Source organism: Falco punctatus (assembly GCF_963210335.1).
Source record: "Falco punctatus genome assembly, chromosome: 15".
NCBI lineage: Eukaryota > Metazoa > Chordata > Aves > Falconiformes > Falconidae > Falco > Falco punctatus.
In genome coordinates, this window is record NC_137595.1 from 22,198,476 (window position 1) to 22,225,765 (window position 27,290).

The window sequence follows — 27,290 nt, forward strand, 5'->3', positions numbered from 1 at the left end:
TTTAATAAGAATATAGTAATGACACTTTTAATTAAAAAAACCCACCACAACCAAACAAAACCCAGGCAGAAAAGACCCTCGGCCATCACACAAAGCACTTTTGGGGCGAGGGGGCAGAGCTGGGGCAGGGGGTCAGGGTCGGGGACCCCCGGTGCTGCCCCGGGAACGCTGGCTTCGCGCCCTGGATGGTGACACTGTGGCGGTGGCACACGGCCAGGTCCAGGCTCCTGCCACCAGCCCTGGGCTACCGGCCCGAGGGGGTCTGGTGGGAGCCCTCAGGGGAAGGGGGCTCAGCGCAGCCCAGGCCGCACTGTGGGGGCAGCAGCTGGCACGAGGCCTGGTGGCCCCCCCTGCTCCTTCCCACCCCACCCCCCAGGCGGGCAGGGGGTAAAGCAGCCTCTGCTCCTCACCCTCCACACCTTTTCCCAGCCCCTTCCCCAACAGCATCAACCCGCAGTGAAAATCCCTCGGCAAAGGGGGGGTTCCAGCCAAACCCACCCAAAGCAGACCCTGCCCCACCGCCGGGCCACCGGGCAGGAGCTGAGGGGTCTCTCCTGTTTCCCCCTCCCCACACTTCCGCACTGGCACTGCTGTTTTGGAGACACCAAGCGAGCGAGGAATACTTTCCGACCGCAAACTCATGGCAGTTCCACAGCTCACGGGCGTCGGAGCAGCTTTGTGGGTGCTTGGCCCGGTGGGGGCAGGTGTCCCTCGGGGGCAGGTGTCCCTCGGGGGGCAGGTCCCTTGGGGGGCCACGTGTCACGGCTGGTAGCGGAGGTAGTTGGCCAGCACCGTGGGGATGTCCAGCTCGCTGAGCGCATGCAGGCGGCCAGCCCGCTGCAGGAGGCGTCTCGTCACCAGCCTGGACTGAGACATCAAGGACTTGGGATGAGCTGCGTCAGGAGAAGGAGGAAAAACGGGGTGGTTACCCTCAAGGCAGGCAGCGCCGCTCCCCCTCCAGCCCGGGACATGGACAGACCAAAGCCAATGCCATGCTGGGGCTGGTTCTGCTGCGTGCTCAGCCACGAGCTTTGCAGCATGCGTATCACGGGAGCTGGGTGTATGGAGGTGAAATCTTCCACCACCATGAGGAAAGAAGCTTTTTGGACATAGGGAGTACAGAAGAGCCACAGCTGCGCAGCAGGAAGGAGAGGAATGGCGATGAGCAGCTTTTAACCCGACAGATCAAGTGGACAAACTTTTTTCTGCTCTATTAAGTAGAAAAAACAGGCTGCCGGAGCCCTTGTGTGCTCTAAACCAGCACCGGCCGCAGTGAGGACCTGCATCAAAAGCAGCTTCTCTAGCAAACGTCTAGAAATACTCATGAAAAGCAGATGCCGCGGTGAGTGAGAGAGGGCCGATACCCACATCAGCGTATGTGGTGGCTGCACCGAGTCACAGCCCAAACCCCGAACAAGATCACCTGCCTCCAGCTGCAGCCGGCAGAGGAAACTGGGGGTATTTGGTGGGTGTACCCTGAAAACGAGCCCTCCCATGACACCCTCCCCAAGATCCCAGCAAATTGTTTTAGGAGTTTCCTGCGGTGCCCATCAGATTTAACCACCAGTGGGGGACCTGTTCTCCACAAGCCTGCGATGTCCTCTGCTCTGTGTGGTGTCGGAGGTGGGTTTTCTGGCCTGGATGCAGCAATCACAGGAGGAAGGAAGACCCCCCAGCTCCCCACGGTCCATGCCCGGCACTTTGCCTGGCCCATTCGAAGCCCTAATGCCCCTCTGGGGAGATGCCCCACCGCCTAATTAATAGACACTGATGAATAGATTCCATAACGAGCCCATAAATAACATGACATAAATAACGTAAGGGTGCAGAGTGAAGCAGCGCACTCAACTCCATAGTTTAAGGCTGGAGAGACCCACACGGTCAGGTGATGCTGCAAAGGGAGCTGAGGCTCGCAGGAAAGCCAGAGTAAGGCTGTTGGGAAGCAGAGAGAAAGGGAAGAGGGATCTGAAACAGCTCACACCCAAACGAGCATAATCAGGATCGTTCCAGTCCCAGGGCCACGCGCACAGATTACCTCTTGCCTGCAGCAGCAGCTCCAGCCCCTTGCTGCGGGGTGCCGTCTCCTCTGCCCTGACGTTGGGCAAGTAGACGTTGGCTCCAAAGTCAATGAGCAGCTCGATGAACTCACTCCTGCAGCCGTGCCTCAGGCAGGTTTCCAGCAGAGTCTTGGGCTCCTTGATCTGGGCAATCACACTCTCCTCGGTGCAGTTATAGTTGGGATCGGCACCGTAAAGCAACAGCATCTTAAAGCACTCAAGATGCCTGTACACAGCGGCAAGGTAGAGGGGACCGGAGCAAGTCACCGAGTTGGCAGCCCACACGGGCAGCCTCGCGTGAACGTTGGCTTCTGCACCATGGTCCAGGAGCTGCTGCAGGATGTCCACATTGCCGTCCCTCGCGGCAATGAGCAGCGGCGAGCAGTTGTTGTAGATGCTGCCGATGGGGCTGGCCCCTGCATCCAGGAGGACCTTCACGCATTCCCGGTGGCCGTTGCTGACCGCCATGAAGAGCGGGGTTTGAGCCTTGACGTCCAGGCTGTCCACCTCCGCCCCATGGGCCAAGAGGACCTTCACGCTCCTGACGCAGCCCCAGGTGGCGGCCAGGCGCAGCGGGGTGCTGGGCACCCCCCAGCCACTCCGGCGGTTGATGACCCTCTTGTACCTGTCCTGGGACAAGAGCTTGTCTAGGGTTTGGTAATTGTCCTCCGACACTGCTCGGTTCAGCTCCTCGCTTTCTCCATTGTCATCTTCATCTTCTCTGGGCTGGAGCATGGAGAACATTTTAGTGATATCCATTAAGCTCATGTTTTCTGGCCTGTCTCCCATGTACCACTGTCATCATAAAAGGTAAAATGATCTACGGGACAACAAAAACAGCACCACCTTGGGTTAGGACCAGCCCCCCGGCACCGACACCATCTTTTTATATATTTTTATATATAGATATACACAACTTAAGGAAGATTCTAAAAAAAAAAAAAAAGAAAGAAAAAAGACAAATAACATTGGATTATGCTGCTGCTGACAGGCCTCACCCAGCCACCCACAGAGAACCCACCTGTGAAGGGCTCAGCCGGGGCAGAGGCCATTGCTGTGGCAGGTACGTGGGCCACCTCCCTTTAAACACTGCGATCTAGAACATGTCGAGGTAACTGAATCTGGTGTTGGAGTTCGAATGCTGCACGAGGACCTCACAGGCTTTTACTCTCTGGTTTTAAATGATTTGATGCTGTACTGCCAGGCCCTGAGGCGGTGAGGGGGATGGGAGCACTCATGGGGCACTCGCACCTCAAGCTCAGGAAGGCTCCTGGGTGGCCACAGGCTCCTGTAAGGATCCCGGCGGTGGGTGAAGCCATCTGTTTTGCCAAAACCCTCAGAAATCACCTCATCCAGCTGGTGTCCGTGGGAGCAGCGGAGTGAAGAGCACATTGGAAAACAGCAGGAATCAGCTCTGCTTCCCGTCGGCCGAGGCCTTGCTGGAAGCCTCGCTGGCACCTGCACTTCCCCGTAGTTTGGGACCCACGGAAAACTCAGAGTTTTGATTTAGAAGCCAGCAGCACTGCAAAGTGTTTACACCCTGCCACTCTTTAAAGGGATTGGATTTCAAAATAGGAGACAAAGTGAGCATGAAGATGGACAGTTTGGTTAGGGACTTTCAGCATTGCCCTTCCCGAAACGCCGCTGGCCCTGGCGTTCAGCAACCCCTCTCCCTGCCCAGGCGAGCCCAGGGAGCACGGCAGCCAAGGCTGGAGCTTCTATAGCGGGGGGTACAGGGCGGTGGGAGGAAGGCGAGGGGGTGCCGAGAGGATCAAAGCGGAGCCAGGACTGAGCCACAACATGTTTCCCAGGTGCTGGGTGCAGGATCTGGCCTCACTGCACCGTGCAGCAGCAAGGAAGAGGAATGCGATGCCCCGGCCGGCACCTGAGCAGCTGGGAAACACTGCCCGCCAGGAAGAGCAGAGGAATTTCTCGTCGTATCGCTGCCCTGTACATCTCGGATTTCCTCGGGGAGAGGTGGCAGTGGCAGACCTGGGTCTCCCAGGTGGCTCATCTGATTGAGGATGATCCCAAGGACCGAGGGAGCCTTGGAAGAGGCAAGGAGCTGCACTGAGTAATTAGCCTCCTTCTGCAAATGAGCCTGACAGTAACGAGGCAGTCACGGGAGGCTCGTCCCACATCTGCTGGCGGTGGCAAGGCGTGCGAGCCAGAGGAATCCCCCAGGCAAGGCCACCTTCGCGTCTTGGTTAAATAGAGCAAGTCTGATGGCAGCAGCAGCGGCACAGCTCTGCTGCCTTCCACCTCTTCCACCAACCCAGGCAACTTGTACAGAAACGAGTGAAATTATAACGCTACTTCTAGTCATTAGACACGCTGATAATGTGTTCCAGAGCTTGGAAACCCACCACCACATGGCTAATGGGGTGGGGAGGGTTATTGCCGATTCAATTAAAAAAGAAGGGTCACTTGTTTTCCCAAGGGAAACAGTCTGGAAAAGTAAAACACTAGCTGGAACATTTCCTGAAGACACAAGGAAGCGTCTCCACAGGGGTGTTGCTGGGACAGTGTAAGCACTCACATGGAGAACTCACAGAGGTTCCTCAACCAGAAGAACCCAAACCAGAGCTGTCACCTCCTGAGCTGGCGGAAGCTGTCCACACATCCGCAGACCCCCAGAAAAAAAGGTTTTGGCTGGAGCTAAAGGTGACAGAGCATTCGCTCAGGCTTTTACAGCTGGTTACCAAGTTACCTTCAATTGCCCGATGCTGCCTTACCTTTGGGAGTCAGGTGATGCTCACAGCCAGGGCGGGCGAGGCAGCGGTGGTCCCATGGCAAGTTGTCCCTCAGTTTAAATAAAGAAAAAAGAGAGAGAGAGAGAAGGAGAGAGGTTCTTGCTGTGTCAGGGATGGATGTCCGATCTGTGTGACCGGAACGACACAGGCTGTGAAGCTCACAGCTGAAATGCCACCGAGAGGAGGTGGGCCAGGGCGCTGGGGCTAATTTTAGCCCCTCAGGGGTTTTATCTTACCACTTCCATTCTTGGAAAGTTCCCTCTGGGTAAATATAGAGAGGGCAGCGAGGTGGGGGGAGGCTGGGACAGGTGCTGGAGGCTGCTCAACCCATCCAAGCAGACACAAAGCATTTGCTTCACCGTTTCCTTGCAGAAATCGCAGGACACCGGGCAGTTCGGAGCCCCCTGCCAGGGCAGAGCGCATTCCCCGCCACAGCACCAGCCTCTGCCTTATCCTGGTTGCTGCCAATCACCCCAATGGGATCCCTCTTAACCCTTCTCCCAACCGCCTTTTCCAATTTCAGAGCAACACGAGTGACCATTTGTAACATCCAGGATCGTTTATGAACACAGGAAGGGCAAAGGGCGCCGAGGAGGGTCCAGGTTTCTCGCCTGAGCTGCTCCGTAGGCTTCCCTCCCTGCTCACCTGCTACAACTGACGGCTGCTTCGGCTTCAAAACATGAAGCAGCACGTAGCAAGGCAGGAAAACTTTACAGGGGCAAAGAAAACAAGCAGAGAGCAGCGTTTGGGCTGTCTTATCACAAGCTGTCAGCTGCTAAGTGCAAGCGTATTTTATCCAGTTCCCTTTAAACCTTTTCCAAACCTTTCAGCGGTGGAGCAGGAGCGGTCTGACAGTTTGACACTGACAGGCATTATCAGTGGTACTAGATAATGAGAGGGGAACCAAATTATCCGGCAGAAAAATCTCCACTGCTGCAAGAAGTAAGATCAGGGGGCTCTGCAAAACACTGATCTGTCTCCACCATCACCACCACACTCACAGCTTGTAGTCACACTGTGGAAAGCATGGTGAGCAGGAAAATGCTCGATATTGATAAGCATATTGATATGACTTTTGGCTTACTTTTGGCTCATAGTTTCACTCTCTCGAATTTCACTCAAAAATAGATTGTTACTTCACAAGGGTCGGTTTCCCAAAGTCAACACTATGAATGGAATTATTGAGTAGGAGAAATGGAAGAAACATGGGAGCAAAAGCCTGAGTTCAGGGTTTAAGCATCAAGAAGCTGCAACCGCAGCGGGGACGCTTCAGTCAGAAGAGCCAAGCCTCCTGGAAACCCCTTCAACAAAACGTAGAAATAATAGCAGCAATTAAAAAGACAGCGTGTTATAAAGGGAAAAAAGGGGATACAGACAACAAAATGAATACATGTTAGAAAATACGAAATGTAGGAAACTGTGAGGGAACTTAGAGATGAAAGGAAAATCCTTGAATGGAAAATGTGATGATAAACTGCATATTCCTTTGTTGTTGCAGCTGCTATTTAGTTGTTAACCAAGAAATCTTAGAAACAAGACCGGGTAAGGAACAGAGATTATATTGAATACTAATGAAGCAACAGCTACAAAGTCCTCACTGTAAATCTGCCCTGAGCTGGAGGCACGCAAACTGACGCTGTGCTCCCATAACAGCCAAAGACAACTGTTGCATGGCATCCATCCTGCACGAACATCGAAATCAGCATTTTCAGATAAACCCTGACTGGGAGCCCAGGGAGAGGTGGCTGATAAATCTGACCCATCTCAGATAAGCTTCCCAACGCTTCCAGCACCGGGGAAGGCTGAGGGGTCAGGAGGAGCCTTCACCTGCTGCCTGAGGCTGCCCCGAGCTGTGGGCTGCCCGGCACGTGCTTCAGGCAAAGCAGCTCCTTTATCAGCTCTCTATTAATTGGGGAAGAATTAAAGGGCAGAAGCATATTTAATGCCAGTCAAGGTTTTCTGGGAAGGCAAATCCTGTCCAACAAAGTTGTTTCCATTAAAAAGATTATAGCTATTAACACAGCTGAGAAGAGGTAATGAGCTTTCTGATTTAACGCTGCTAAGCATTCTGATTTAAAACTTTAGTGCTAAACAGTACCAAATAAATCATGTTGCAGGGATTAAGGATTTACTAACAGCCTTCAAGGCTGGAAACGCAGTTACGGTGCGGCACTGCTCCTGACTCCTGCCTTGGAACTGTGGGTCACTGCCAAAGCGCTGCAAAGCCTTCCAGCTCAGCAGCTTCCTCATGCCCATCGGGACACCTGCTCGCAGCTTGCCTGCTCCTACACCTGCCCGTTCTGCTGGCCACCCGCCGGCCACCCAGCCTGGGGACAGCTCTGGCAGCAGCATCGTTCAGGCATAAACCACGAGAGGACACTGACCCCGCAGACCCTGCGCGCACTGTGCACCCGCACAGCAACAGCTCCCAGGGCCCCTTCTTAGCCACTTCGCGATTCCATGGGCGCCTGAACACACAAAATACATAGATATGAAGGAGGAATCCAGCAACTGTTTCTTCTCCATGAGCTGTAATTCCTTGAGGAATTTCGGCAGCATCAGAGCCTCAGAAGCTGGGCAGCATTGCAAGGCGGCTCCTGCTGCCGCTGCCTTCCAGGAGCCCCCGTCCTGTTAGGTCTGAGGATGCGCTGGAGCCAGCAGCTGCAAACCAATGTGAGAAGATGATCATTAAGGACCTGAGATACGACCCCAGACTCAGCATGTGCCTGCTTTTCATCACATGAGTTATCTGCATGCCACTGATCATTCACGTAAATTTGCCTGTTTGCCCTGGTGTGCTTTTCTAAACGTGCTCCAGAGCTGGCAACACTTAGATTATTTTTGGAAGAACTAGGGGGTCTTCTCTGCTTTTATTCTACAACGCTAAAACACGCTGGCTCTCATTCCAAAGCATTGGGCGTGGGGAATAAGGCTCTAACAGTCAGCTCTGAGCCACGCCACCCACAAAAGCATCTTTGCCCTGAGATCACAAACCATCTATTCGATACGTAAAGGGTTTTTTTATTATTATTCAAAATATCAGGCAATAAGAGCAGACATGGGAGAACTCTCTGCTCTTAAAGGATTCTCCAGCAGCAGTAGGACTGCAACCACCACCTTTTGGAACCAGAATTTCTGATCGTGTGAGTTGCCAGTTACCCCAAACACCTTCTCATGCCACAGACACTGGATCACTGCAGAACAAAAATCGTTGCTTTCAAAGCATTACTGGTCACTTGAAAAATAAACCAACCAAAAAAACCAGGCAAAGGGAAGTACCGAGTTCTGGACGGCTGTATGAAGGGGTGTAGGAATAGGATAAAACACAAGAATTGGGCCAGCTTCCCGTGAAACAGCAAGCGGTCTCCTCGTATCTCTGTCCTTTCCCTGGTGTCCCCTTTGCCAGGTGGGATTTGTCAAAGTCTCTGTGACTTTGAAGTCCCTTTAAGCGCCTCACCAGGCAGGGGCCGCCCTTCGCCGCTGTACAAAACCTGGAGCACCTGCAGAACACTCAAATTCCGGGGTCCCGGCCACCCCAGCCCTCGGCCGCAGCTCTGCGTGGCTCCGGCGCTCAGCCTGCAGAGCATCGGCCAGGAGCAGCGCCCGCAGCTTCTGCAGGTCCCTGCACCGGGGGATGCAAGAGGGCTTGTGCGTATGTGTTTTATTGATTCTCACTCACGCAGGACTTCCTTGCTTCTCTCCCGCAGGTGAGCAGGCTCCAAGACCTGTTCTTTGTTAAGACAGAGAGGGAAAAACACAGATTCAGTAAGTAGCATTCACTTGTCCCAGAAGTACTGCAATGGAGCTGTGGGAAACTGCTCCGGGCGGACCTGCGGAGGGGTTATTGCTCGAGGCTGCTGGGGTTTGTGTAGCTCCCCATCCCCTCTCCTCCCCGCAAGGAAAACACGGATCACAGGAGAGCACTTGAATCTACAAGCTGATCGCACACAGGAGAAATTACTATTAACACACCTTCTGCTTACCGTTACAGAAATGTTATTCAGGACAAAACGTCACCTTAATTTTTAAACTTTATTTTATCGAACGTTGGAGGATTGGCAGCAGCCCCACACACCCACTGATGGGTGCAGCCCCATGCCAAGGACCGACTGCACGTTCCCGCTCAGCAGCACGTGGCTATGGCAAAGTTTCAGCCCCATTCCCACACCACACCGACTGCCACAAGTCCTTGCCCGTGTAAACAGATCAAAAAAATGCTCTTTCTGCTGCTACTCTGGGTTGGCTTTTTTTTTTTTTCCCCTTTTAAAAAGTCATCAATCCAAAAAACCTGCAGTCTACTTTCAGTACCAGAGGAGTTATATCCATTTTACATATACGGATGAAGCCTTAACACCAATATATCTCTAGCAAATCATCACTCCCATCGTTAACTGCTGGGTAACCAAACCAAATTAAACTTGAGTATAAAGTTACACTGCGACAAAAAAAAAAAAAAAAAAAAAAAAAAAAAGAAAGACAATCTAGTATTTTTGCTCTGCTGCACAGAATGCACTGATGCAGAATGAAAATGAATCACCATTTCAAGGTATCCTTGGCCCAGATGAACCCAAAGCTCAACAAGCAAGCAGAGGAACTTAACTGCTTTTTCCACCTGGGCTTACAACAGCAGACTTGACCTTAAAACAGTGATTTTTCAGTACATCCAATTAACTTTACTGATCAGTATTTTTACTCGGCATAAGGGATTTCCTGAGAGCTGTTAAAAACCTAACTCTTCAGCAAAGCTCCTATGAGACTCTAATTGGACCCTGCCCACTCAAAGCTAAAGTTAGCGGCAAGAGGGAAGTTTTAAATCTTCCTCAGCAAAGGTGCTGTCAAACAGACAACAAGTTTTCCCCAAACACAGATTACAGCTTTATTAATTCTAGTCAGCATTAACACTAATAATCTAATTAAACGCAAGGCAAGTTCTAATTTAGGTAAATGAAGGATTTCACTGGCAACATGAAGAACATTTAAATATAGCAAGAAGGAAAATAAAGACTTGGAAACATCTCAGATATTTTTTTTTTTTTGCTGTAATACACAGAGAAGAAATGTTCATTTGTAAGATGCACAGTGCAGTGGAAAATACCCATCAGTGCTGGGGAACGGGCACTGCGGCCTCAGGTCGGTCCCTGCCAACTGACCTTCGCGTGTTCTTCTGCGAGTCACAGCCCTGCCGCTCAGTGCCCCCATCTCCCACAAAGCATTAAAAACCTCCAAACACTTATTTTAAAATTGATCACTAAAATCTACTACATTACTTTGCCAGGCAGAGATTTAGACCTTCTACAAGAATTTACCAATCCAAATGGTGCCCTGAAGCATTTTGTAAAGCCTTGATAAATGTCAAATTAACTCGTATCACCTCATTTCTGCTTTGCAGATTTGTATGTAGTTGTTGGTAGATGTGATACTGCACATCTAAGTTAATAAAGCACCGATTCCAATCTCGGTTATGAACAGGAGGCAAGTGGTGCACCTGGGATCTCCCTCTTCCTTGAGCATTCTCCCACCTCACTCCAGTTTGCCTGCACTTGACTCACCACTGAAGTTATGATTAAAAAGAAACAGATAAAGGAGTATTTTCAAATGATACCAGCAGCAGACGGATGGCAGATTCTTCACTCAAAGCCACCAGAAAAAAAACCTCTCTGCAGCTGGTACCATGCAACACCCACAAAGGTCGGGCTCAATTCCCTACAGCCAGGAGAAAGGTCTCGCTGCCTCCTGGAAAGCTCCTGCAGTCAGCCTGGAGCCACCTTAGACTGATCCAGCGAGGGACAGCCAGCCTGCCAGGAGGAAGAAAACAATGAAAAGGTATTTGGTTTTAATATATAAAGAAAAATATAATTAAGAAGAAATCAGAGTAACAAAGTGTACAGAAGATACTATGATTTAATACAGCTTCATTTGCATTACTACATTTGGGTGTTTTTTTAAAAGACACTAAGCAGTGCCACACTCCGCAGTACCTCTGAGAGCTGTGAGGTCACTCAGCTCCTATTCTGTACAAGAAGGTGAAGCAGCATCACCCACTTTAAGATAAACTCACTAAAGTCTTTAATTGACTTCACATTTCAAAGTATGTGGCATTCTGCTCTGAGTTTTATTAACCAATAAACAGACCAGTCATTTACTTTAAAAAGGCAAGGTATTTATTTTTGTAGGGAATAAAAATAAACTGTAATACAAGTGAAACTTCATGGAACAAATACATTTAGAGAGGAAAAAAAGACACAGTGCTCCTCTAAACATGGTACAATTATTTTTTTTTTTAAGCAGTGCATTAACTAAATGACTTACATTATAGAGCCATTGCAGCACATTCAAGAATATGGGTTTTCATCATCCACAATTTTATACAACTGTCCCTCAAACAGTTACACTGACAAAAATATCGACTTACAGAAACAGCAAAAACATTTACAGTTTTCAGCCGAGTACTACACAATTTTAGGTACGTTCCTACAAAGATCAGTTTGTGGATGATACACGTGTGTGCTCAGTTACACCTGAATAGATCCAGTGCTACAGGTTATTCCAGTAGTATGCTGCTACATTAAATACAGACGCATATACATAGATAAACGATATGAGGAGATATACACGTCAACCATTTCAACCTACCCACTTTCTGCATTGCTTTTTGTAGTTCATAGGTGCCAAAAGGACGCAGCGCTGTACATTAAAAATACTTACTTGTAAGTACACCCAACAAATGACACTGGCTGCAATTGGCGCTGACCTGGCTGCTCTTAGTGCTAAAGATGCTTATGAAAACATGGGACTTCTAACAACACCTGGTCCGAGACATTCCTCATTAATTAAGCGCTGTGTATTAATGAAAACAGAACTAGTACATTCAGAACAGATTTGTCCCCCCGCTCTGCCCTGAGGCATGGGAAGTGCCTGTATGTGCAAGAGGGACAGCATGTAAACAAGGAGTAATGGCGTTAGGTCCATACAAAAAATGACCCCGGCACTCAAGGCAGAGCAGTGGGAAGGGGAGAAGAGCAGAACAGCAGACACATTTTGAATCCTGGTCACTCACAAATACTCACCGCCATGGCGCCAAGCAGTGATCCCTCGGGGGGAGTGACCGTCGGGCACCGAACTACCCAAGGGCCAGCTTTGCCAGAAAGGGAGCTGAAGCAGCGGCTGGCACAAAAGCTCTTTTAAATGCTTTCCCTGCAGGTGCTACCGCTTTGTCAGATGCAAGGGCACTTTCTGAGCTCACCATCTCCAAACCCAATGGAAACCACAGACACGGGGCACTTCAGCATGGACACTGCCACCTGCAACCCAGCAAGGTCTACCTCAAGGCAGAGATCCTGCCAGGTCCTGCACTCCGTCTGCTCCCAGCAAGTCTCTCGCACCAGGACCGAGCTTACTGAAGCAAACTGAAGCTCACAGCGACCTACAGGCCAGTCTGCTCCTCCACCCCAGCCAGCGCAGCTCTATGTACCAGCGAGCACCCACACAGCACGGGGATTTTCCTTCCAAGTACTTCAATGAAAGGCATTCACTATGAGCAGGAAGAGGCGGCTAGAAGTATATTATGCCTATAGGCTCCAATAAACTGCCTTTTCTCTCCCATGAAAAGAGGGCCAGCTGGGAACTACATCTACTGGCAAACCAGAAAAAAATTCCCTTTTTTTCTATACAGCAAGCAGCACCCATTGGATTTTCTCCACCACAGGTTACAATTGCAAAACAATACACAATTTAAGAATCCAGCATTGTGAAATTCACATTAAAACATTTCAACCAGCAAATAAAGCTACTGTACAAGTCCCTCTTCTACTTCAAAGTAGTAGCTTCAACACAGAGTTTTAATTATAGGCACTTGCCCATTGAAATGCTATACCTGTTTGTAGCAAGAGAGACACTGTGTACAGGCATGAAACCATGACACCACGGAGATCCTGGTAAAGCCAGAATTGCTCCAGAAAAAGAAGAGTTTTATACAGAGCCCATCCATAGCAAGCAGGATCCCCTCCTCCTTCCCATTTCTCCCAGTCAGAGGAATCCCAATGGAAAGCAGCAAGTTGCATTGTTCACTTAACAGCTCTAAATACAAACAACAGTATTCATGACTTCATAACACATGGATGCACTGCTAGGAATAAGTTACAGTGAGTCTTCACCCACATAGTGCTTATGTAATAAGATTCCTACGTAACAGACTTTAGATCTCCTTTAACACTTTTAGGGAACATCTCATCAAGTTGCTCACCACTGTCAGCAGGGCACTCCGTGAGAAGCGAGCACAGGCTTCCTGCAACGCCCTGGGACGCCAAGCCCAGCTGACCAGAGAGACCTGAGGACACGCTGCAGTGCTCTGAACAGCTTTTCATTTTTGGTCTTGAAACACCCAAGAGTAAAAAGCTTCTAACTAATCAGTTTTCAAATAAATAATTTCATGGAAAGCCAGGAAACCCTGGGATCTTTTTCCAGCTCCATAAATTTACAGCACCAGCATGAATTATTTTTAATGTTGTAGACTTTGACAATGTCTGTACACATTAAACCCAAAAGGTTTAAAAAGACAAACCATTACCTTTTTTTTTTTTTGCTAGCTTTTGCATTTCAAAGTACAGTCATCCACTGTTTTGTTACTGAAGTCAAAAGCAGCAAGATTACTAAAAGCTTACTAATACTTTCAGTGTATGAAGTAATCTTTTCATGATTATATGCACCTGCAGTAGCATTGTACTCAAGATGGGTTTGTGGAGATGTCAGCATCACATTTTAAGATTAAGCAAAGACTATTATACCTTGAAAAAAGTAATCCGTGGTAATTCAAAAGACAAGGCAATGTGTAAACATTTATAGAAACCTTCTGCAAAATGTTTTTATGCAATGATTAACCATTAGCAGGTCTAAAACCTTCAGTAGTCAGTCAAAATTCTCTACAATTCTGCATCTTTAATTTTCATTAGAGAACACTTTAAAAGAAGTTATGACATCTAGAATAACTGGTCCTAAAAACAGCCTGTCTTGGTCTCCTTAACCATATGAGAGTCCTCTGTTTAAGAAGCTGTGCATACTATCTGCTACACTCTTCTACCACCTAGAAAGCAAAGACAGGGTTTCCTATCAGCCCGTAGGAAACAGGCTCCACACTGCAAAGTGCACACGTGAAACGAGCTTTTACACTATAAAGAGGCAAAGGGAAGTATCTCCCCAGCACCCTCCAGTGGAAGCCTACAGCAGATTCCAAAACCTGGGTACCTAGAGCAGCTGGATTAAGACTTGGGGTGCAGTCTCTTCACTTGAGGAGCACATGGATATGGCAAACTTAAAAGACTGGCAGACTATCTAATTTACATGTTAGAAGCTTAGCAGATCTTTTTTTAGGAGTAAAGAGACTCAACAGCAGATAGTCATCTTAAAATTGGATTCAGAAATCTGTATCCTTCAATATAAAATATACAGCTGCTGCATGATGCAGTATTGTTGCTACATACCCACACAACAAATTTCAAACATCACCTGCTTAAGCATATCTGGCTTAGTATTTTATGCGCTTAGTTTTTAAATCAATTGCACGCTGCAGTTCTCTAACTCCTACATTAAAAAAAACCCAACTGTATTACTTGCTTTAAGATTGAAAACCCTGCAACATTTTAAAAAGTTTTTTTGCCATGCTAGGCATTGAAGAAACTCTGTGTTCTCAGGTATTGCCCTTTTTCCTTGGGTCTTCTGATGTGCTTAATAAAATACGTATTTTCTCACCCACAATGAGACACTTGGGAGGTTTTGGTGTTGTGGGTTTGGTTTTTTTCCTTTTCTACTTTATCTTGAACACTGAAACTAACCTAGTCATTTCACCATAGGCTATAAGCATATGAACAACAGCTACTGCATTCTACAATGCTATAATGGAATGGTTATAATTTTCACTGTAGATTGGGGGGGCTAACTTAGAAAATATTTTCAGCTTGTTTCAAAATGTTATAGACGAGAAAAACTGACTTTAAGACTTAATGGCAGCATCCAATTTAAGCAACAGGATCGAAAAGGAAGCAGAAAAGCATCTTGACTTCAGCTGCACAAAGGGACTCTCCGTGCAATTAAGCACACGTACAGAAGCTTGTCCAGAACAAGTACTGTGGGACAGCTTTCCTGGACCATCCATTTCCGTGGGGAGACAAGCCCTTATTTCTTCACAAGACTCTGCATAAATGGAACATATATCTTTGTTTTAAACCTGCAACTAGTATCTTCAGCTGAAATTACTATAGTTTGAAGAAACCAAGTAGTATTAACAACCGCTGGAGTGAGTCCAAGCTGCAGCCACTGCCACGAGACAAGATGTCCACTTCTTGTTGCAGCAAGAGATCACATCCTAATTTATATTTCATCACCAGCTTCACAAAATTACAAAGTTCACTGCCATGAGAGGTATTGTTCATCTCACCATGCCTTGACAGTACAGGCAAAACATCTCTTAAGGTTCATGTATTTTAACATCCAAGATAACACTCACCACATAATGTGAAGTAATCATTTTAGGCCCCATTTCAATAATCAAACACACCTGATCTGTAATTACTGCCTCATCGAAGGATGTGAGAAAAGCATATTGATTCCAGCTCAGAACAAAGAGTTACTCTGCTGCTTCAATTTAACCAAGATCATAAAACAGGACAGAAAATTTCCACATAGTATTTTTCTTATCTTTTCTCATTTCTAATACTCCCTCTGTCAAAAATTCAGGTGTTACAGACTAGCTTTGTGGCTTGCCGCACTCTCACAACCAGTAAATGAGGTCCATAAAAGCTTATTCTTTGAAAGATCTGCTTAGAAAGAAGCTGCTACACTCAGGGGATCGGCAAAGATCCTAGAGAAGCTGGGAGCAGATAAAAAAACCTTGTTTAAAAATACTGACTACAAAGAAGATCAAATACTACTCTACACTACAATAATAGAAATAGTACATTGCATGGCTGGACGTTAAAACGGTTTCCATAAAAAGGCACAGGGGGATTTGTTTTGTTTAACAATTATGCATAGGAAACAAAAAATTAATCAGTTTTGCCACAAGGTGAGGGTCCATGCAGAGATTCATTCACAGCTAAGAAAAGGGTTTTTTTATCTTTTTAAGATGAACTGGAATTTGTTATCATTTTAAGATGGCCTTGCACCACCACCAAGAACAAATGGATTGCATCTTTCCTACTCCAGTTCATAACTGTTATAAGCGTTTATAACACTGCACAACTCCTAAGCCCCATGTTAATTAGCCAAGATTTCTTTCAGCTTGAAATACCAGCACTGGCACGCAGTCATAAACCTTAGACAAACATCATTTTCCATTGAAAAATAAAAGGTTTACATTAACTCCAGGCAGCCTTCTGGGCAGCTCGGTACACATCTTCCATCATTCGAGCTGCAAAAAAATGCAAACCAAACAAGTCTTCCCTACAGCGAGCACAGGTCCCTGCAAACATACGTACTCACGCTTAGCTGTAAATGGTTGGGTGGTCTACACCCCCCAGGGGCACAGCTCCCCTATGCCTCACCACCACAAACACCTGGTTCCGGAACACAGTTCTCAAAGCTGATCAGTGGTGCCAAGGCTTTCCGTCCTTAGCTACAGAGTCTAACACATTAGTGGTGTCACTGAGATTGTGGAGGTCCTGATCACGAGACAGGTTCTCTTTGTGCTTTTGGTCCACACCTGGTGTAACATCCGTCTCCCTTGCTGAGCTGCCGTTGCTCAACACAGGAGGTGGTTCCCCTTCGTAATCCTGAGGAGTGTTGAGCATCGGTGTTTTTGAAGCAGCACGTCCCACTTTAGATAAGGAGCAAGCTTCACTGGGCAAAGGACCATCAAGGAAAGGAAGTTTCTACACCAACACAAAGATATTAAAATAATTAATGAAAGCTATTAATCCCAGATGTCCAAAAAACAACTGTCAACATAACAGTCCTGTGCCAGTGGCTCTCTTTCAGCTCTGTAGTCCACCATTAAAAGTACATAAGCATAGATCCTTACATGTTTATATTAAACATCACTATGTAAACAACAAAACTAAAGTTTTCAGCATTCACATTAACCTAGCAAAGGATACTGACAGGTCTTCTCACCGGTATATTTTTGTGCATATATATATGCACTGTCCCACTACTGCATTTTTGGGAGGCTTTTTCAGTTTGTTTGTGGGGTTTTTAATACACACAGAAAGAACACTGCAAGTAAAGCCTTGAGCATAAAGAAAAGCCACACTTCTTTCAGGCAGCTGTATGGGACCATGGTGGGCTGACCCTGGCTGGGTGCCTGGCACCCACCAAGCTGCTCTGTCACCCCTCCTCAGCTGGGCAGGGGAGAGACAATATAACAAAAGGCTCCTGGGTTGAGATAAGGTCAGGGAGATCACTCAGCAACTACAGTCATGGGCAAAACAGACTCGACTTGGGGAAATTAAATTATTACTAGTCAAATCAAAGTAGGATAATGAATTCCTCATGCCCCATGTCAGGTGCCAAAAAGGAGTGTGGTGGGCTGACCTTGGCTGGATGCCATGTGTTCAACAAGTCACTATCATTCCTCTCCTCAGCAAGATGTTGTGGGGAGAGAATAAGATGGGGAAAAAGCCCCTCGTGGTCAAGATAAAGGAAGTTTGATAATGCACAAGCAAAAGCCATGGGCAAAGGAAAACTAAAGATCTATTCTCTACTTGCCATCAGCAGGTGATGTCCAGCCACTTCCCCAGGAAGAAGGGCTTCAATATGCACAGCGGTTGCTCCAGAAAACAAATGTCAATATCAAATGCCTCCCCGCCCTCCTCCTTTCTCTTAGCTTGTATTGCTGAGCAGATGTCACATGGTATGGAATATCCCTTTGGTTAGTCTGGGTCAGCTGTCCTGGCTACGTCCCCTGCCAAAACCTTGCCCACCCCCAGCATACTGGCCTCTGGGTATGAGGCGGGAATGCTGGAGGACAGTGCTGTGCCAGCACGGCTCAGCAGCAGCCAAAACACTGGTGTGTTACCAACACCTCTGCAGCTACCAACACACAGCACAGCACGAGGAGGGCTGCTCTGGGGAAAATTAACTCCATCCCAGCCAGACCCAATACATACAGAAACACAAAACTACAGCACTTCAAAGCTATCTACTTTTTTTTTTTTTTCCTGTCTTGCACAGCTGAAATAGATACCTACATCTTAATATAGCTATAGTTACCTGGGGAATCTGATCAGAACTAACCAAACCATGAAGCATGTGGCTGTTTACTTTATTCATCATCATCATCATCAAAATTTGTTATTCTGGACACAAGATCTCTGCCTTCCAGTACCACAGAACACAAAAGTGCAAGATTCCCTGTCTTGTTTTAGCACATTACTTCAAACCTCAGGTAGCCACCTCCAGAGAATAATTCAGCCTATGTGATCCAGCTACATTTTAGCCATTACATGGAAAGCCACCTGAAGCAACTCAGTTAACTGTTTTAATCCCTGGTTGATCATCAGTTTTTCCAACAGGTCTAGTGCACGAGAAGGCGGGGAAGAAAAATGTGTGGGGGACAAGCAGAAAACAGTAATATTTTTGGACATTTGTAGTATTTATGGTGGGGGGTAGCAGGCTCATTCTTTTCTTCTCTCCCTACCCCCTGAAGTTTGCTATGAGTGGAGTTGAAATCCAGATGTTAACATCTGCTTTGTTTAGAGAACTGGAACACCATGAGCCTGCAACAGAACTTGATTGAGCACAGCTTTTACCTAGCAGATTAAGAATTTTGGGTAAATCAAATCTGTTTATTACAGCAATGTCATTTAACCCCTCATTTTGTTCAGCTCTGCCCAGCTTGCTGAAACAATTCTTCAGTGCCAATGTTCAATTCCAGTTATATCTGCCAAAAGCATCATGTGATTTTAAGTATTATTAAGATTCAGGACTCACATTTTCCAATTCAGATGCATTGTCCTCCAGTTTCATCTTCTGGCTCATGGAGCTTAGCAAATGATCCAATACACACTGTTTTGGATGCATTCCTTTGTCAAAGCGATTATACATCCCACACCAAAACCTCAAGGGCAAGAAAAGAGAATTAGGCGGTTAATTGTATACTACAGGGCAACAAACTAGATGCTATTTAAGGAAAAAAAAAAAAATCAACAAATTCAGATTAGCAATTTATTTTAAAAAACTGCCAGCCTTGGACTATAAAAATCAGTATAAACGGGCAAATTTTCATAAAGTTCAAAAAACCTTCAGAAGATCCAAGTAATACTGCCTTACAATCCACGTGTACTGGTAGTAGGTATTAGTGTAAGGCAAAACTACGATTTTTTTCTATAGCAGACCCACTGGGGGTTTGGGCAGTTCACCTGCAAGTCCTCATTTTGCCTACCTCCCTACTTTTAATAAAACTTTTTGCCCACCAGTAACCACAGGCAGCATTTTAAAAACACATTTGCATCCCCCTCTCTCTCAGCAGGGAGGAGTGAGCCAGAAACGAAACAAAACTAACCGCTTCAGCTGTAACACCCCGCTTCAGCTGTAACACCCCTGGCAAGCAAATAGACATGGCAACAAGAATCCCTTCTTGTGAAAACCACCCTGACTGCAGAAGCCTGGGTGTGACCAGGCACTGAACTTCCTGTTTGAAAGACTCCCTTAACAGATATTAAAAAGAAAGAAAGGAGAAGCTTTAACAACTGCCTACCCTATTACATAGATTTGACAGAGCAAGCAGTCAGGGTGTGTGCAGGAGGTCTATCTACACATCTGAAGTTCTTTTCCTTGCCTTTCTCCACCCTTTCTCAACACCAAAGAAAAAAAAATATTATTTTGAATTACAGTACCCACACTCATTTAACAATTACCTGTGCGCTGCTACTATGTTTATGAATGAGGAATGAAGGGGAACAGTAAAACAAACCATTGCTATTCCATGAAAATTTATTTTATGAATCCTGAATTACCAATCTATGTTACAATGAAAGCACTGCCCCCTCTTCTTCCCCTTCTTAAATAAGCAACTTACTGGAAACTAAAAGGTAGTGTATTTGGTTGAAGCTCTTTGTAAGCTGTAAATCCTCTGTACAAAGGATTTCTCAATTCCTGCTTCTTCTGTAAGAGGAAAGGCCACAGAGAATGGGTCTTCTCAAAGATTCTGTCAATTAAAAATAACATCTAATCACTAAAATAAAGAAGTTAAGTGGACTAGCAACATTAGCTGTTTTGAGTAGAATTAGGTTAAGGGAGCTAAGAATTATTTTTACACAGTATCTGATTAATTCCATAAACACAAGATAGATCACTGAGGAACATGTAATAATTGAAAATCGCCACTATCCAGTCCAAAAGGAGTATCTGCAAGTTATTACTGTAGTCCAAATTAAAACATCTGTCTTCTGGAATAGAACTACATCTATAATTTTTTTTCCACACTGTAGAACATAAGCATCTATGAAGACAATGTTACCCTTAACCAATCTACAATTACATTAAAAACGCACAACAAACACAACCTGCCCTCCTTCTGACATTCAAAGTGATTTCCAGACTGTTGGCTCTAGAAACTGCCTACTCACTTCAGATCCTCACGTTCCTTATGACAGGTCCCAAGGAAGTTGCCAAACTGGCAGGAGTAGACGTGGTCATGGATTTCAAGAAGGAAACGCTCATTAAATTCAAATGCGCATGGGAACTGCTGCATGAGCTGCCAGACACATTCAATGAACTGAGTGAAGACAGGAGATACCTCCTTGGGGTCACCATCCAAATGGCCACACCTAGAGACATGCAAACAAAACAGGGTTAAATCCTCTGTCACCCAGCAAAAAAAAAAAAAAAAAAAATCATCTCTTCACCATTAAACAACTGCAAGGTGTTCTTCACTCCTAAAGTAAGAAGTTGTCCTGCAGAGTAAGGAAAAACCCTATGTGATTTACCGTACAGCAAGTGTACATTAAGATGTGCCACCCTCAGCATGACTTGTTCTCCAAGGGTACCTGGCAGGAGTGACAAGACTTGTGCATGTCCCTTTCTCTGAAGTAAAATTAGCAATGGAAGAGCCTACACAACTGATTTGCAAGCATCAGAATAATTTATCTGTGAAACAGGAATCCTTGAGCCTACGCTACGATGTTAGCACAAGGGATAAAAGACAATATTCTTCAAAGAAACACCTATCGCTCAAATACAGGAAACTAATGCTGGCCCTTAATTGGGGGAAAAAAGTTGACATTGGTGGGATTCTGTTTGTCTGCCAAGAACAGTAAGAAACGGGGGCGGGGGGAAGTGTCCTCTACGATCTTCTATGGATATGGGAGTATTATATTGGACAGGCATAGCCAGAACGGGCAGCAACAGTCAGGACAACCTGAGTTTGCTCCACATAGACATTAAAAATGAAATCCTGGTCGGCAATTACTTGGAAAGAAACCAAGGAAAAACTCAAACAAAGAAAACCCCAAAACAACCACCAAAAAATATTTTTACAGCTTTAGATGAAGTTCAGAAAAATCCTACTAGTTCTGCAAAAATCGAGACAGGGATCTATTGGTGTTCATTACAACCCATCACAAAAGAAAAAACCACCACAAAAGGAATGATGGCATTTTTGGAAAGAAGTCAACACTTTGTTGTACTGTAATGACTGTCCTTCTTTAACAGAGAATACATGGGGCAGAATCCTCCTTTTCTAGGAAGGGATATAACCTGGAAGTCCACAGAAAGCTACAAGGCATCCCCAAACTTCAGTGGAAGAATGAAGTAGGATTTCTTATGACAGATCTAGTCGATCAAATCCCAGTTCCTGATTCTGTGATTCAACCACAACACCCCGAGAAGCAGCATGAAGAAGGATTAATTTTCCTAAGAACTGTAAGGCACCAGCCACCACTACGACAGGAATGATTCTGTCTAGTGGGACAGACATTCATATTCACATTCAATGCTGAAATTTGTGTCTCAAGTACTTTTTGTATCCAATGCCAAGTTCTCATACTTGAAACAATCCTTCATACTAGAAGAATAGGAGGTTTTTGTTGTTTTTTTTAGTATTTTTTATTCTTAAAGCAAAAGAGGTGAAAAGACTCCCTTAAAGGAGCAGAAACAATGACCACAGAACATTTATTTGGCCAATAATGACCAAGGAGCTGTTTATCTTTGACTGCTTCTTCTTCTATACCGGTATAAGAGTGTGCATGTTGCTTATTTTCCCCCAGACCTGTTTTAAGGAAACCAATTTATTTTATTATCAAAACCAGGAATCTGTTTCACAACAAGAAAAAAACTTCAATTTTTAACAACCTAATACTGCAAATAGACTGTTCCCTTCCCTCCTCATATTCTTTTGGATCACCTCAGTTTCTAACTTCTGTATGGTAAATATAACAAGTAGTAAATTCAAGGTAATACCCCTACTAGATGCAGGCTACCAATTACAGGACTGACAGCATTTTTAGTCTGCCTAGAGAATGCAGGTAAAATTGTTTTTAGCATGACACTGGGCTCAAGTTTATGCTTTGAACTTGGTAAAAGTGCTTAAAAACTTTACCCAAGACTCTCTTCCAGGAGATGACTGCAGAAGAATTAATGTCTTGCCAGAACATGAGCACCTCTCATGTAATATGAATGTGATTTTGCAGGCAGGAAAACACTCAGAATTCAAAAAATTTGCTCAAGACTGTATGATTTTGTAAAGTAATAAAAAAGCACTGATGAATTAACAACCCTACCAGATACTAGCTTTTATTGTCACCAACTCCTGTATTTTCTAAATCTTCTCTCCTCTGTCCTGTATTTTCATTTAAATTTTTCATGGAAGTATATGAACCTGAAAACAGTGTATTAGTTTCACAGTCACTACACCCAAGATAACACGCTCTTCTTACCTGTGGGAGAACTTGTGGCCCATTGCAATCCACTCCTTTTCAATCAGAACCTTCAGTTTCAAAACAGATTTAAAAATGTGCATTACTTTGTTTAGAAAAAGCAAAGTGAAGGCTTTTATGTTAAAGTCTAAAAAGCTTTCCACCAATGCTACCTGTTGACCCTACTGTTCCGAGTATATCCATAGAAGTCAACAAAAACAGTAATAATGATTTATAGATTAGTTATCCACAGTTACCAGTAAAAAGACACTGTGGGAATCAGAAGTTATTTCAAGCAAGTCAAGTACTGTTTTGAGGGAGTCCTTATGCTGTTAAAAACATAAAATACAAACAAAGAGAGCTAGAAGAATGAACAGCTTACTATTACACTATGTACTATTTAATTCAGGAAAGAGTATCGTGATACTCAATATATCAGCAACTGGAATTCAGCAAATGCTTAACACACAAATAGGCACATAAGAAGTACAGCTGTGCACTGAGGAGCTCAGGATGAAATCAGAAAAACTCCATGGCTGTTTCTCATGTAAATAGAATGCGTATGCTAGACCTAAGAAAATTACAAGAAAGCTGTATTTTCCTTAAACACATGTCTCACAGGGAACCAGATGACTTTGCTTGTCAAAATTTCTCCATTCTTTACACTTCTGTTGCATTTATTTAGGAATAACCAGTGTCAAAGTATTTATGCATATAAACCATTTGCTCAGGGACAGACAAGCATTTGTCTGTTTTAGTTACTGCTCCTGTTCCCTCCTAATCAAAATCATGTTTCTTAGTTCATACAGAATTGTCCAGAGCACAGCCAAAGCCCAGACAGATGTTTCACACTGATGTAATTTTAACTGTTAGAAGATTACAGGATAATGTAGAAGCAAAAATAATAATAGCACGGAACACAAGGAAACAGTCCTAGCTAGCAGTGCAACACACTGGAGGTGGCAAAATTTGCATTGCTCTGATTTCAGGGTTTCTTTTAAGGAACTCTTCTGAGAAAGGGCAGCAGTCTGACTTCCACGTATTTAACAGAAGTTGATGAACGGAAAGGTAACATCACAGACTGCACTGTACTTACGCAGTGATGGCTTCAAATAAGAAAAAGCCTGAAGTAGAAGCAAACAGGCAAATTCATGGTAAAGGATTTAAAAAAAGGTTTCAAATGACGCACAGATTTTATGTGACATACAGGTTATATGCTGCCCTGCACACAAGAATAAGTTCACCCGATTTTAAATCCTAGCAGATACGAGAGCATTCACTACGACAGTCTTAAATGACAAGCTGCTTCACCACTTTTTTGTGGATTGCTGCCAGATTTGCATCCTTTGCTCACTCATCTCTTGCTGAAATGTCTCATTAGTGGCTCTCACGTGGACATTCAAGACAACAAAGATTTGGGAATTGTAAATCAACCACTGCTGCTTTGTGCCCATGCTGTTCAGAGCAATTAAAGCTTGTTTATAGAATCAAAGCTGTTTTTATATAGGTCACCTACTGTTTGTTCCAGGAAATGGCCTAAAACATTTAATTAGGGCCTGTTTACATTTCAAATCCAGGCAACACATTTTATTTTTGAAATTCCAACATTCATGTTCTTACCATGAAGCCTTTAAAAGTCCTATAAAAAGGATCTAACAGGAGGCTGGCCAGGGAGCAGACCTGAGCTGTGCGATCCCACCCATCAGAGCAGTGGACTAGCACACTAGCTTTTTCATCTTTCACAGCCTGTGAAGGAGAGAACAGACAGAACAGTTTAGCAGCTTTCCAGGCTGGGTACTGTAATTAAATGCTATCACTGCATCTGCATTTACCTGACTGGCCTAAAACCAAAGAGGAAAACTTGTCATTTCTCATCTGGACCACAGAAATGCACCATTTCTGAGCACAGAGCCATCAACCCCTACGAAACCCCAACTAGAATAAAATGCTGTAGCATGCCTTGTCAGCAACACAGACTGCTGAGAAACAAAGACCTCTGATGTTCAATCTTCTGAAAGGCCAAGAATTCTCAGTTCCCTCCTCAGAGGAAAAATGTGGTGGATGAGTAAAGAATAACAACTGGACACACAAGGACTAGGAACTTCTCAAGAAATATTAGAAGAGCTCATGCCAACCTACTCCCATATGGATCACCTTCTTCCCCATGTACCAGTGGCAGAAAAGAAACACATAATAGCTTCATGCTTGCTACACGGGAAAATTTTAAGAGAAAAGGCAACATTTACAGAAAGTCACTACCCCTGCCACACGTTGCCTGCATGCCCTTTACTATTACTGAATTTACTATTACTTTGCTCCTTTTGCATGACCTGCACAGCCACAAGCTTCACAGATGAGGACTGCATTGAATAATCAAAATTAGCAGTCCCTGCATTACACTGAACCAGGAGAAAATAAACTGGTCTAAACAATCCCTCCTTTAAAGCAAAGCAGTACAGTAAGTTACAAGCATGAGGTTACAAGCTGTTTACACTACTAAATATGTTATATAGAGACATTTATAAATGTCATTTATTCACATTCTTGTGATTTCATTTGTTTCAAGTGAGTTCTAATAAAGCCTAGCAAACTGCTTGCTACAATCCAGTGCACAGGGCAATGTCCCAACCCCTATGGCATATCATTCAGCCACAGGATGTGGCTAGGAGAGAGCCAGCTGGGCAACCCACTTGATGTTCTCCAACCGCAGGCTGGTTTTTGAGAGCTGAGGCCAACCTGAACGGCAACGTTTTCCCACCTTTTCACCAGAGACAACTTCACAGCCTTGGAGCAGTCCCTAACAGACAAGTATTTTTTAATTCACCTGCAGGTTGGAGTACAGTTTTACCTTGGCAAGAAAGACACCTGCATCCATCACAGCCTTAATGTGCCGTAACCAACCTGAGTTCTCCAGCCCAGTGAGGAAATCGCTCATTGAGGGGGACTTCATTTCACACACTAAGAACACAAACAAAGGAATTAGCTGCCACTCTGTTAACGACATGTCTTTCTTTTTCCTACCTCCTCATTATCTCTTCACAGCACCAGAGCAACTAGATGCTAAAAGCTAACATTTCCCCACTTTTACAGTGTCAGCAGCAATATCCCATCTAAAGGATGCAGAAACTACCGGGTGCATACTTAAATACCCAAAACAGCAATTTTCAGCTATGAGAGAACCCAAGGATCTGAAAATATTCTCTTTTTTAAAATAGTAACTCATTATTGTTTTTAGCAAAGAAAGTGTTTAGTGATCTGTTACTTCACTATAAATCAACATCACACACACATCTGAACCACTAACATGCAGTCACCATCACAAAGATATGAAGAAAGGCGAGTTCTAATTTAGAGAGAGAAATAACACGCCTAACCTTGAAGGCAACTCAGATGCTATATTGAAATCCAGCACAGAAAACACTTATAGCAATACAGTTCAATAGTCCGTAAGCACCAGTGAGTGAGATCTTATCACTGTTGAAGAAGAATATGGGAGTAAGCAAGTATATATTGTGTCTCTTCTTCCACCACAAAATAAACCTGCCAGGTACAGGCAATTGAGGACTTATACTTGTGATGAGGCCAATCTCTTTGTCGTGGGAATAGCCTCATTTTTCTCCAAGGTCACCATGGATCCTGCAGTGCTACCTGGCCAGGCAATTGGTAGCATCAATTATCCAACTATTTTGAAGCAAGATGACCATTATGCTGGTTACTAAAATATTAAACTCTTATTTTGAATGACAGCACTCATATTACATTTTAATAAATAAAGCACAGGGACCAAGCAGAATAATTTGCATCACCTACTCTGCCCCGTTCCACATTCTTTGTCAGCACAATGATGGTAATAGTGCTGGAGACCAGCTGGCAAAGTATACTGGTCTGATCCAAGCTATGTCACCACCTTTAATGGAACTTCTCCAAAATTACATCAGTGAAAATACAGGCCTGATTCACCTCTCGATCTCCAGTAGCTCAGGGAAGTATTTCCTCTGTGCTGCTTTGCATTTTCCCCTAAGATCACAATCTCACAGAGTAGCTTATTTACCTGAGCTACTCTGCATTTTAATATATTATGTATTAAAACATTAATATAACACATTTTAATTTATTAAAAGCAAAATCAGTTGAAGAAATCAGAAAAAAATGAGAATTGTGTATGTATGAGATTAAAGATCATACCAAAATTTTATTTCAAATCAGAAATGCTGTTTAACATGGAAATACTCCAAACTAAACACGGCAAACCCCACAAAAGTATTTCCCCAACAACTGACGTTAGTTTTCTTTCAATAGGTCACAAAGGAACCACAAGATGATCTCAGGGGTAAAATACAGTATTTCTCTAGCCTCTTTCTTTTAATTTGGGGCATTTAAGAAATTTCACATTTTATGTGACTAGCACAATTAAGGAATGTTGTTAGTATTAGTTGCTATTTTTGAACCAAGCACAATAATAAAACATCTAGCAGGAAAGCCTTTTAATAGCATTACTACTTTCAGCCACTTCAATACAGCAAACAAAGTAAGATATTGACCTTGTTTATCTGCTTCACAACACACAAGTCCACATGCACTTGTCCACACAGGATCTGTATATTCAGCAAAAGCTTCTGTCCAAAAGTAACCAAGGG

General features: G+C 44.7%; 2 protein-coding genes across 3 annotated transcripts in view; both read right to left on the bottom strand.

The window, feature by feature from the left end:
* On the bottom strand, nt 1-10,854 carry ASB12 (ankyrin repeat and SOCS box containing 12). Its single transcript, XM_080366190.1, is given in 3 exon segments — nt 1-893; nt 2,036-2,825; nt 2,827-10,854. Coding segments are annotated over 3 exon segments (960 nt in total). The 5' UTR covers nt 2,863-10,854; the 3' UTR covers nt 1-759.
* Nucleotides 10,855-13,455: 2,601 nt separating this feature from the next.
* MTMR8 (myotubularin related protein 8) overlaps nt 13,456-27,290 on the bottom strand; it is a 28,608-nt gene continuing 14,773 nt past the window's right edge. For both annotated transcript variants that reach the window (XM_080366184.1, XM_080366185.1), the window contains 7 exons: nt 25,502-25,611; nt 24,274-24,399; nt 22,675-22,724; nt 20,368-20,568; nt 19,818-19,946; nt 18,731-18,857; nt 13,456-16,671 (listed from right to left, as the gene is read on the bottom strand). In XM_080366184.1, the coding sequence (XP_080222310.1) occupies nt 16,387-16,671; nt 18,731-18,857; nt 19,818-19,946; nt 20,368-20,568; nt 22,675-22,724; nt 24,274-24,399; nt 25,502-25,611 (1,028 nt within the window). In that variant the 3' untranslated portion in view covers nt 13,456-16,386. The remainder of the gene's footprint in view (nt 16,672-18,730; nt 18,858-19,817; nt 19,947-20,367; nt 20,569-22,674; nt 22,725-24,273; nt 24,400-25,501; nt 25,612-27,290) is intronic.